At 51.9% G+C, this 12828-nt stretch overlaps 1 protein-coding gene across 2 annotated transcripts in view; it reads right to left on the bottom strand.

The window, feature by feature from the left end:
• Nucleotides 1-245: 245 nt before the first annotated feature.
• Nucleotides 246-12828, bottom strand: part of LOC308138399 (ras and Rab interactor 2-like) — a 30523-nt gene continuing 17940 nt past the window's right edge. For both annotated transcript variants that reach the window (XM_080507487.1, XM_080507488.1), the window contains 5 exons: nt 7458-9137; nt 2193-2501; nt 1972-2103; nt 1197-1360; nt 246-830 (listed from right to left, as the gene is read on the bottom strand). In XM_080507487.1, coding sequence (XP_080363613.1) covers nt 342-830; nt 1197-1360; nt 1972-2103; nt 2193-2501; nt 7458-9137 — 2774 coding nt within the window. In that variant the 3' untranslated portion in view covers nt 246-341. The remainder of the gene's footprint in view (nt 831-1196; nt 1361-1971; nt 2104-2192; nt 2502-7457; nt 9138-12828) is intronic.

The following is a 12828-nucleotide window of genomic DNA, read 5'->3' as shown; positions in this document are numbered from 1 at the left end:
ATCCTGGGAATTAGTCATTTCTTGGAGCCACAAATACTCCGATTTAAATCGATTTCCTGTAAAAACATCAAAAGTCGCCACTGAAATAGAAAGTTTGAACGCTTGAAACGTCTTTAAAACACAGTTTGCCAGCAACTGTGACGAGTAAATCTCACTTATCGCCGACGGCAACGCGAAGAACCTGCATATTTGAAGTGATTCGCCGGCAGTAAAACCGCCGCCCTCGTTTCCGTCGACGACGGGAGGCGGGTGAGTCTTTTTAAAAAAAAATAGAAGAAGTCCGGCTTCGTGGAGACCGCTCCGCTCAGAAGACGGGGTTGGGGGAGGGGGGGGTGGGGGGCTCAGATGGCGATGGAGTCGCCGTGGAGGTGCGGCGGCAGCAGACTGAGGCTCAGAGTCGGGCTGAGGCCCGGCGCCGCGTCGGGCCGCGAGGACGACGGCGAGACGTCCAGCTCGTTCAGGTTGGCCGGGCGGTCGGGGGAGGTCACGGCGAGGTCGTTGAGGTTGGGTGCGGCGGGGCGGCGATCCGAAGGCGGGTGGCCTCCGTCGCCGCCGCCGCCGCCGTCCGCTCGGCGGAAGACGAAGTAGAACGGCGCGGCCTGCTGGCGGCTGTGCAGCTCGGCCTTGATCTTCTGGGGGTGGGTGTCGGGGGCCAGCTGCTGGCTGCTGCCCTCCATCAGCAGGAACAGGCCGTAGCGCTCGGGCGCCGACACCTTGAACTTCTGGGCGCACAGCTGGCACACCTCCTCCACCGTGGCGTAGGGCCGCACCTGCAGGGTCTTGGCCGTGCAGCCGCTGTCCAGCTCCTGCAGCGCCACCCGCAGGTAGTTCTGAGAACATGGACAAAATAAGAAAATATATAGTTTCAGCTTGTGTCGGGGCTTTATTCCTGCCAAATACGATCTGAATTAGTTTCTTTCGAACCTCCACGGGGAAGGGACAGGCAGAGCAACCTCACTTCTCTATTTGTTTCTTTTAGTTTCGTGAAAAAAACGAGAAAATTCAAACAGCAAACCAACAAGGAAGGAATTATAAGCGGTAGATACACGCTTAGTTTGTTGATGAAAACGTCGTTCAGTGTCTCTTTTTGCTCCGACGTCGTCAACCGACGCTTTCCTTCGTAGCTTCGATCGCGGTTTCAGAAGAGCTCAGGAGGCGGGACCTCGCCACGCGTCAAGTTTTGACTACCGCCTCACCTGGAAGTCGTCGATGGAGGGCGCCGAGCGCTGGGTGGTGCGTCGGCGGTGCCACTGGTGCAGCGTGTCCCGGGTTTCGGAGCTCAGCACCCGGGCGGCCTGCTCCTCCTGGAAGTTCCGGATCAGGGACATGGCTCCGTAGGCGCTGGTCAGGTAGTAGCCCCCTGGAACGGGAACACAGGGCCGTTAGAACGTAGAACTCGTGGAACAGACCGCGTCACGCCAACATTAGCTTCTCCTCCCAACTGCGAAATCTTGAATATGACAGAAATGTTTTTTTTTTTTTTAACTTCGAAATTGGAGGTTCAACAAGTCGGAATCCCACAGCTTGACCTTTGACCCAGCAGCTCCTCCTCCTCCTACAGTTAAGGCTGGTTCAGGCCATTCTCTAGTCAAGCTGCTCCGGGTTTAGACTGCCGACTTCTTTTCTTTCTCACTACATGTCGTTAACGCTCTCTCTCTCTCTCTCTCCTGTGGTAGCTGGTGTCTCTCTACCTTCCTGCAGTTTCTCTTAACGGTCCAACTAGAGGCTCTTGATCTGAGCCTCAAGTCGCCACCGAGGGAATCTGCTGCCTTCTAACAAACAATCTGTCGGTTCATTGCCCTGTTAAGATCGTTTATTTTTCTTTCTTTTGGTCCTTTAACCTCCGACCAGAACGGCGGAACGTCCGGTTCTGCCAACTCGCTAACTTCTCTGCAAAAAGTGCCTCGAGACGAGCGCGTGGCCGTCGCCGCCATACGAATGGGAAAAAAAAAGAAAAGAACTGGACCGAACCTTCTCCGTGGAGCAGCGACGGGTCCAGCAGCTCCATCATGTAAAGGATCTCGTTGTCCAGCTGGGGCATGTCGCACTGGGCCAGGACGTAGGTGAGCATGGGCAGGAAGTCGTCGGCGCCGTACAGACGACCTGAAACAGAGACACGGGGGGGGGGGGGGGGGCGGTGAGCACCATCGGTATCCGTCTCCGTCGACGCGGGGGAGGGTCGGCTTGCAGACCTGAGTTGTCCTCCATGATGGTGTAGATGAGTTTGCAGACCCTCAGCAGCATGGTGACCTTCTTCTCCGGGGAGTACAGTTTGCACATGGTGTGGAACTTGTGCTTGATCTTCTCTATGGCCACGGGGTCCGGGGGCAGCGTGTCGGCCACGCCCATCTCCCGCGGCTGCCGGGCCTTGGCCAGCGACAGGTTCTCCTGCAGCTCCCGCCACGCCCCGCCGCGCACCTGGAACTCCTGCAGGGCGGCGCTCACCACCGGCTTGAGGGGCTTCAGGACACACTTGTGCATGGCCTTCTCCAGGACTCGGTCTGCGGGGAGGAGGAAACGCCCAGCGTCACAAACTCAACTCAACTCAACTTTATTTATAAAGCGCTTTAAGCAGCCGTAGCTGAGACAAAGTGCCGTACATTGAAATAAAAATACAAGAGGCAACAGAAAAACATTAAAACAATAAAAAAGTTAAAGCAATAAAAAAAAATCAGATGGTAAAACAATAAACAAAACGAAGGCACTAAAACCAGAGCAGAGTCTCACGCTGAGGTAAAAGCCAAAGCATAAAAATGGGTTTTAAGACGAGTTTTAAAAATGGACAGACCATTTAAAGATTTAAAAACAAATAAAAGAATCTTAAAACGGACTCTAAAAAGCACAGGCATCCAGTGGAGGGACGCCAGAATGGGGGTGACGTGCTCGCAGCAGCGTTCTGCACCAACTGGAGGCGGTGAGGGAAGACTGGCTGACTCCAGAATAAAGTGATTTGTAGTAATCCAGCCGAGATGTAATAAAAGCGTGGATTACTGCTTCTAGGTGCCTCTGTGTAAGAAAGGGCTTCACCTTCGCCAGCTACCTCGCCGCCACCCGGACCTCCGCGGTTCATCTGCACATATTGTAGAACGACAGCGAGGCCAGACTGCTGTTGTGGCTGCAGCGCGGAGCGAGGTCATCATCGACACCGGCGCCTGACCCTCCCCCGCGACGGAGGCCAAACCTCAGCGGCGCTGAACGAGGAACACGTGTGAGTGTGCTGCTGACTCGTCACCGGGATACGGTGAAGTCAGCAGGTTTTTTTTATTTATTTTTTACAGCCGCGCACATCTGCAGACCTGGATTTTTTCTTTACTTCCCGCCACAGCTGGATGGCATCCAAGCCCATAAATCAGTCTGTATCATCACCATGGAGGGTGAACCTCTCCACCTCGGCGACTTCCACTCCCGCAGACGCCTCAGATGAAGAGCGAGGCGACACGCCAGCCTCTTGTCACCAGCACATACTCACTTCCTCATTCCGCCACCCCGCAGACTGGCGATCGCCTGTAAACAGCTCAGACGGTCGTGTGTTTTTGTGAACGTGAAGTGAAGACTGGCTGTGTTTGTGTGGCCATCTTTATTCAATCGACGCCGGAAGTCACGGCGAGCAACTCTATCTGACAGAAATCCCTCAGACGTGGCAGAGACCAACCAGAACGAGTGAATTCTCTGCATCGCCTTCACTTCGTTTGCTTTGCCCAAAAAGAAAATAGGAGCCGGGCCCCCGAAGCCCCCCACTGAATTACAAACAGGGGACACGGCATTCCAGAGTGTGTGTGTGTGTGTGTGTGTGTGCAGCTAATAGCCGTGTTCAAGTCACTCCAAAACAGGGGAGTGTCCAGATTTACACTCAAATTAGATTCTCTTAAGTAAAGCTTTTCAAACTGGATCGCCCCCTCAGCCAAACGCCCTGCACACTTTAAAGGAAGAGCCAGGAGGAAGTGTGTGTGTGTGTGTGTAGCACACACACACACACACACACACAGAGGCCTCTTTCATCCCGACATAAACATCCTCCCCGCCCACTTCAAGCTTCCCAGCCATCATCAGCGTCCAGCATGAACATCGGTCCAGCAACTGAAAACAGGAACGAAGGCGAAAACCAAAAAGACAAACAAGGACAGAGACACTGAGATAATGCGACTGTGTGTCCTTGACGTAGAAATATCCGTCCGAGCACCGACAGTCTGACGACTTCTCGCTTGATAAAAGTTTTTTTTTTTTTTTTTTAAATCAAAATGCTTCCTCATTCTTTGTCCCGCAGTTTTTTTTTCTTCTATTGAACTACGAGCAACGACCGGCTATTGTTCTGAGTCGCAGGGTTCATATGAACTCCACGTGTCCCTGGGACGTTTGCTATGGGCAAAAAAAAACAAAAAAAAAAAACAGTTATCTTCTCACCTTTGCACACACACAGATTCCACGAGCGTCTCGTCGCAGCTTTTCAGAGATGTAGACAAAACTAAGCAAACACTTTTTTGTGGCTCGACCTTTCTTAACGCTCGTACAGTCAGAGACACGTTTTCACGGGAAAATTTGAAGTTGGATGAAAAAAAAAACAAACAAAACTTTCCTCCAGAGAGTCACGACTCCCAGTCCATATTCTCCTGGGACTTGGTAGTTTTATTTTGACAGTCACCGTCTGTCCGCGTGCCGCCATTGTTAATGTTCACAAGCATATCCTTCTCAAACAGCGCCACCTCGTGGCCCGGCAAGACAACTCCGTCGTTTTTTTCCCCCCTGCAAACGGACGTCAGTTCCAAACGTTTGCCGCGTAAACACACAACCTCTGAAACGAAAAACGCAAACGCTTTCGCGTTTTCACTTGACACGTTGTGTGTGCTGGGCTTCAATCAGCTACTATGACGAGGCCAATGGGTTTAAACAGAATCGGGGGAAATCGTACGACCGACTACGTGATACATTAGCTATTCTATTCTATTCTATTCTATTTATTATGGACAAGCAACAGCTCATAATATATCATATAATGCCTATTGGGACCAAAATCATCATATTAACATCAATATTACACCAAATAAAACCAGCGACACTCAGACATAGTTGTATCAACATAATAAATCTATATCTGAAATATGCCAGACAGTATCCACATTTAATGACAATGAAACCTTAAAAACAAAAGTAAAATGGTTCAGAATTGAGTGGTAAACACAAACAAAACACCCGTTGCTATTTGGACGCTGGCGGCTGAAGTCGCCTTCACGCTGGAGCCACTGTAATATTTCACACGCCAGAAAACAATCATTGAAAGAGTCCAGTTGTTTCAACACAAGGCGCCGTGTGAGACCCCCCACAAAGACTTCTTCACGACGTGGAGCTGGCTCGGGGGGTGGGGGGGTGGGTGGGGGGGGCGAGCCGGACGACACAACAAACTATTCTGCCCTCGCCGCTCTCCTCGCCCGACCTCGCCCACGTGACCGGGCTGCTGAGTGAAGGACCACAACAAACACGTCTTCCTGTGTGAGCGCCACACACTGTGACGGGGGGGGGGTTGGGGGGGGTCCGGCCCCCCGGAGTTTCTCGCTCTGATTGGAGGGTAAAAAAGAGCCGGGGTACGCCCAGAGGTCGACCACGTTGGCAGGTTTCCACGCAGATGCATCTGGAACGGCCGAGGAGGAGGAGGAGGAAGAAGAAGAAGAAAAAAACAAAAACGCTCGCTGAAGCTGCCACAACAAAATGTTGCGCAACTCTGCCGTGAAGTGAATCGTTACGACTCTTCATCCATTCATGAGAAACAACAAGTTCATTTTTCAACAACCCAGACGATATCAAATCCAGGTTGTTCGGGACGTGATGTTACCCCACTAAACTCTCAGTGATGCTGCCTCCAATCATAACTCTCGACATTAGCAGAGGTTTTACACTGCAGCCCCACAAAACACCGACCGGTTTGAATTCATCGATAGTTGTGGAAAAGCAAAGGATTGTAAACAATCCAGATTTATGTTCAGAAGAAGGGTGAAAAACACAAATGGACTAAAATGCTTCAGTCATCAATGTCGTGCAAATTTTTCTTCTTTTTTTTTTAACAATTGCTCAATGAAATCACAATGACATCATCCTCAGAACAGACAATTCAGCTGTTTTAAGGAAGCTGACTTGTCGTAAACAAATATAAATATATCTCTGGCGAAATCTGCTTAACCTGGTTCAAATAAAACTATTTTTACTCTCTTCACGACTTGAGGATCACAAACTTCAGATGACCTATCGCAGCGACGGGGGCGTCAGAAACAGGTTTTCTGGGCAGAACCTCTTCCTCCTGGAATGAAACCGCTCTTTGTGCCCTCTTGTTTTCACGTTCCTCAGGCCAACGACCGCCGCCGCCGCCGAATCTTGGCTGGACTGACTCTCGTCCGCTCTTCCGGCAGGTGGAAGTGTGTATCTGGAGGTCTCCGAGACGCCGGATTCCGCCGGTGTTCCGGATTAACTCGATTCCCCTGTTAACTGGTGAGCGGCTTCCTCGGGTGTCGCCTTTTCATAGCAGATGTTCAAAACCTGACCGAAACCCTTGGCCGTCCCGGTGAGCGCCGTGAAACCGCATTTCCATTAAAGCCTAAAGTATCGTAGCGTTTCTTTGTCTTAACTTGACATCAGCTGCTGCTAACGGCTGGGGGCAGAAGTCACCAGTTAACAGGGACACCAGTGAATCCGAAACACCGGCCAGTGAAGCTCCATCGTAACAATCCACATTTTGTGATATTATCACTAAACATATAAAAATATATGTATACTATTTACTCTATTATTTGAGCTGCTATCAAATGTATGTTCACTCTGCATCATATGGGCGGTGATGACTTGTGCACGACGGCGAAAGACTCCGACGACTCCGCTATAGAGGCGAGGCGAGAACAACAGGTAGGTCCTCGTGGAAAAGCACCAGAAGAGGCGGCAAACATCGTGATCGGACTTTCCAACGGCTTCGGCTGCTTTGACTCGCCTCTCTCTTGTCATTCGAATCCTGCAATGCACGGAGCCTCCGGGTCACGGTACTTCAGCGGGACTGTACACATACATGTGCACACGCTTCCAGCGTGCGAACACGTGAGCTCGAGTTTTCCAACATCCCTTGCCGTGGCAATGCTGAAGTGAAACCGCTGTGTCGGCAGTAAACACGGTGACATAGTGTTTCCACAACAATCGCGACTTCTCCATAAATACGCCGCTCATTCACACTTCCCATAAATAGTCACACCATCGTATGCAGACACGGACGAGAAATGCCTGCAGCCACGGTTCCTACCTAGCGGCGCTTTATAGGTAGAAACGCAGCGGGAAATCCTGGCGAGTCAGCAGTAACCGAACAAGGGCTATACGAACTCGTCACGTCAAGTCCTGCAATTAAAAAACTGCAGCTGCTGCCGTTTCCAACAAGGAAACTGGTGAATCCAGTGAAATGAGGAAGACGCGGGGGGGGGGGCGAAACTTACCGATCTGGTCTTCGGGGATGAGGCTCTCGATCGGCAGCTCCATCTCGGAGCTCTGTCGCAGGTAGCTCTTCATCTGCGTGATGAACTGACGCAGGGTCTGCAGCAGCTCCAGGCCGGAGGCGTAGCCCTGCCAGGCCTGGGTGCCGGCGCCCTCGCTCATGTAGCTGATGTAGTCCTGCACCAGGGAGCCGAAGTAGGAGCCCTTGTCCCTGGACAGCTCCAGCACCCGGCGCACCGCCCTCTTCTCCGGGGTCAGCAGCGAGTTGAAGACGCCGCTCATCTTCCTCAGGTGCCCTCTCAGAGCTCTCTGGAGAACCAGGGCGCTGGCGCTCGGGCGGCGCCTGGTCCGGTGCCCCGGGGGCACCATGGTCAGGTCCTGGTCCTGGTCCTGGTCCTGGTCCTGGTCGCTCTCCAGGCTCACGCCGTAGTCGGGCTCCTCTTCGTCCTCCTCGTCCTCGTCCTCGTCTTCCTCCATGCTGCAGTACGGCAGGTGGGGCGGCGGGAGGGAGAGGGGCAGATGGGCGTTGAAGTCGGCCTCGGTGGGGGGGCTTGGGTCGTGAATGGGGGGGATGAAGAAGACGGAGGACTGGGAGAAGTCCAGCGAGTCCGAGGAATCCGTGGACAGGCTCATGTCGCTCAGCCGTTGGCCTCCGTCGCTGCATTCCTCCGCCGGCTCCTCCTCCTCCTCCTCCTCGCCACCCGCCACCTCGGCGCGCTTGCTCGCAGTGGCCAGGCGAGATTCCGGGGGGCTGCAGGAGTCCTGGAGGGAGGACCTGGTCGCATTTTGCCTGGACAGTCGGGCCCTAACCAGGGCCTTTTCGATGGTCTGCTCCTCCAAGGCCAAGTGGCACTGGGCGTCCTCCTGGCTGGACGACGGCGAGGCCTTGGCTCGACGGGGCGAGGAGGACAGGGAGGACAGGGAGGACAGGGAGGACAGGGAGAGCGGCAGGGACGGCCGGGGAATGGATATGGGGGAGCTGATGCTGAGTCTCTTGGGGGGCGAGGACGAGGGGCTGATGGTCAGCGAGGAGCCCAGGCGGGAGAGGAGGCTGCCGCCCCGCTCCCTGTCCTTCTCCTCCACCTTCTCCTTGGGGCCGCCGATCCAGGGGATCTTCTCCGGCATGCTTCTCTGTCTGACGGCGGGGGCTGAGCGGTGCGGCGGTGCTTGAGGTGGGGGCGGGCGAGGCGGCGGGGACCGAGGCGCGCCTTCCGCGCCGCTTAGCTTCTGGCCGGGTGGACTTTTGCCGTCACGCAGCGCCGTAGTTTTGTCAAGGCTCTGCAAGTTGTTCCGGTCTGCGCCGGCCGCCAGAGGACCGTCCTGACGAGGCTGCTGACCTCCCGGGTCCGCGGGTTCTCCGCCGTCGGGTTCTCCGCCGTCGGGTTCTCCAGTCGGGGCTCCCCGCTCCGCCGGATGCGAACCGTTGGGAGCGGCACTCAGGTTCCCACCCTCGGGGTGATGAACCTTGATGAACAGAGGGTTTATGAAGCAGAGCGCTCCATTGGACTGGCGACAGTTGAGCTCGGACGGCGTGCGAGTGTGAAGCGGCGAGCGCCCGGGGGGGGCGGCTGATCTCTGGGTGGGCGGAGGCGGTCTGTCCGGGGCGGCGGCGGCGGCGGCGGCGGTTCCCGTCAACGTGGCCGAGCTCTTCCTCCGGCGACCGCACTGATCGTCCCAAAACCCTGAGGAAGACACAAGCGCAGTCGTTAAGGTGGACCACTGGCAAGAATTCCCGAGGATCAAAAAGGAATTCATGATGATGATCATATAAATATAGGCCGCAGGAAATAACTCCTAAAAGACTTTGTGTGACAGCATCAACTCTAACGGGTCAATTGATTAAAGGATTAATAAACTACACGATGACAAATCCAAGCTTGTAGATAAGAGCTGCATGTTATCACAAGAAAAATATGCAGAGTATTGGGATTTGATTTGTGACGATAAGCCGATGAAGTTAATCCCATTTTGCCGCGACACTTGATCGTCCCAATAACAGCGCTGCTCCTCTCAGCTCAGATTATTGGGACTAAGTCACATGATTAATTGCAGGATTCCGCCATCCATTGTGACTTTGCAGAGTATGAATGGACGGTGCATGAAAACTGAATTTATTACCATCGCGTCAGTCAGGTACAAAGTCTATAAGTGTTGCACATGTGCATGTTGAACTCAAGCACAGGCTGATTCCACAGAAGAATAAAAAAAAAAAAAAAAAATCATTCAAAAGAAGGAAACAATCCAAACATTCACAAATGCCCAGAGTAAATCCCGAAGAATTAGCACACGGGCCAACTCATGTGTGATGTCATCGACAAAGTGGGTCTGTTTCAGATTAAATGTGAACACATGTGTTTTCTCTTAATCAGGGAAATTGTGCCCTTTTATTTTTTTTACACTGATTACTTTCTTTGTCTTTTTTTTTTTAAGTGTTAAATGCACAATTCTCTGATCAACAATGACCTCAAGTCATATAAATTTGGAATTTTTCCCCCCAATTCATGTACATTAAGCAGTGACTGACAGTTTCTACACACTCGCCGAAGAACAAGACTTTGCACGACGTCTCTGATGCTTCGGCTGCAGGTAGAAACTGGTTCAGCATTTTTCCGTTCCGTTTGGTTTTGGCATCCAACGTCTTGGAAAAACACAAACCTAATCCCAGAGGAAGTGTTGCCAGGCGGAAACGGGCCTGATAAAGTCGGGAAAGAGGAACATTTTCAGCGTCTTTGCCGACGTTTGCGTGGTTGTTGTTGTTGTGACGACATCCTACTGCAGACATTCGCTGACTTGATTCCACCGCCCGTCTGCTTTACTTCTAATCAAATTTGACCCGAGCGCGATGAGAAGATGTGCTGCTGAGGAAGTCTTGTCGTTTTTTGGAACACTTTGTGGTGAGCCGAAGCGACGAAAAAGTCGTTTGGGACCTGGATATTGACGCCCATGAGGCCCACAGACTCCGCGGATCAACATCGCTCGTCTTTCACGCTAAGCAACAACAGAACGAACGCACAAACTCAAAACAACAACAAGAGCCGATACTTCTACAGCCCAACGTCAAGCCAACACTCCGGCCGGCAGCAGCAAAGGACGGAACAGAAACCTGAACTGCACTAAGTTTTCCCTTCATTCTGGAAACAAGAAACCTGCAAAGCTTTTCCACAAGCGCTTTCGCCGTCCACGTCGTACCAGCCTGGGTAAAGCCAGCCAGGCAACATCTCGGGGGACACGAGACAGTAGCGGGACCGTCCAACAGCCACAGCCCAGAACAGAGCAACAGTACTCACTGTGATCGTGGAGCCGAAGCAAACTCTCGAGCGCCGTTGGGATTTCTCGGGTTCCCGTGAGCTGCAGAGCTGCTGTGAGTCTCGGCGGGGCTGAAGCCGGACTGGTTTCTGCGGCTGGCTCGCGCTCGCAGCGTGTTATGACTCAGCCGCTGTAATGTGTGTGTGTGGGCGGGCTGTTAGCACACTGCCGAGGACTCACTCCGCCCTCTCGGGCCCGGACCAGAGGCCATCTGTGACACAGAAAAGCTTTCTCCTGTCACCCCCCCCTCCACCCCCACCTCCTCCACCTCCACCCTGCTCTGCTCATATCTGTGGTGGATTGTGTTTGTGAAGGATTGCTTCATTGGTCTTCTGCATCTCTACTTCAGGCTAAAAAAGTTTTCATTTGTCCGTGACACACACCTGCAGTCGGCCTCCAGAAAGTTTCCTGCACACGTGAAAACAACTGTTTATACACCGCAGACGGGGAGACACACAAACTCTCAGTGACATGAAAACATAAACAAAAAAAAAACAAGGCAGTTGACCAAGTTCAACTTCTGCTTCAGGTCAGACCGGATCAGAAAGCCAAACAAATGACAGCAGTAAAAACTTTGTTGTAAAACTCACAAGAAGCTCAGAGGAGCTCCTGGAGCCGCTGCAGGTGACGGGAGGGGCGCGGCGGCGGTGATGACGTCAGCATTTTTGTGGTGGAGACGGAGACGCTGAGCGAGCGTTTTAAAGCTCATCCACTCCCGAGAGAAGGTTTTCCAAAATGAGGGGTTTGCTTCTCCGGTTACAGAACTTCTATCCAACGGCAAACTGACGTGAAGACGACTGAAGTCACGACGATGTGGGTCAAACTCCAGTCAACAATATGCAAATAGGGAATTATATAGATTCCCACTGGAGGAGAGAAGAATTGGGGCTTTTTAAAAAAAAAAATTATTTAGGGTTTATGTGTCTAAGCTCTAATTGCAGGAATCAAGTGATTGGAAGAATGAACATTTTGAGTTTTTCAGTTGCTGTACAGGCGGATCAGTTTTTCCCCGAAAGCCCACTTTACATACTGTCCACCGTTAGTGCAGAGAAGGTTGGAATTTCCATGAGAGGTGGGGTCAAAGTGTTTAAGATAAATGATGGGTTGATGAAGGGGGGGGGGGAAACCTTCAAAATTGAATATTCTGAACAAAAGGATGGATCCTTCTCCTTCAGCTTGTCCAGTTTGGGATTTGGACGTTTGGTCTCCACGGGTTAGCATGCTGGCAGATTATGGTCCCCACCAGTATAGGAGAACAAGCTGACACACAAACAAACACACACACCCACAGACACACACACATGTAAAACGCTGCAGTAGTCAGCCACGGGATATGGTGGATCGGTCACAGCCTCTCAGGATTTACATTCGGACACCCACATGGAGAGAATTGCCGAATAATGGTCAAACTCAGACTGTGGGGTCCAGCACACTGGTCCCCACAAGGTCGGTCAAACCCACAGACAGGAGTAACCCACAACCCTGGGACCCTGCACGGTTGGTAAAAAAAAAAAAAAAAAACCAGCCCTCATTTACAGACGGTGAAGTTGGAGCGGAAAGGAATGCGGTTTGTCACAGTAGGCGTCACATCCAGGAAACTCACCAAGGACAAAGATATGGCAGCTGAACTTGAAGCTAAAAATAACAACTATCAAGGCAGACGACTTGGCCACCATTATACACGTCTCTTGGTGAGCATCGGATCTGCTTTTTAAATGTGCAGACTGTTACAGGTTTGTTTGAGTGCATATTCACAATGGCGCGGGGGCGATTGGGGGAGTGGCGATACTGTAACTGCCCCTCCGGGGACAAAACCCGGGTACATCCTAACACCAAAGTTAGGGAAAATAAAACAATGACAGTTCCACATGGAAGTAAAACTGTGCAGTCAGATTCTGAATTCGAATTTGTAACTGAATTGTTTTTTTCCATCGAAATCAGACTTTGAATTTTAAAAGCTGTCGAATTTCAAGTACGTATCTATTTTTGTTTCAGATTTTTTTTTTTCAACATCTAAAAATATTCAGTGTGTAAAAATTCAATGTGTCTAAAAATTCAGCTGCAGAA

This window comes from Blennius ocellaris (genome assembly GCF_963422515.1).
Source record: "Blennius ocellaris genome assembly, chromosome: 13".
NCBI classification, from domain to species: domain Eukaryota; kingdom Metazoa; phylum Chordata; class Actinopteri; order Blenniiformes; family Blenniidae; genus Blennius; species Blennius ocellaris.
Note: the sequence above shows the minus strand (reverse complement) of the source record. Positions and strands in the feature narration are given on the sequence as shown.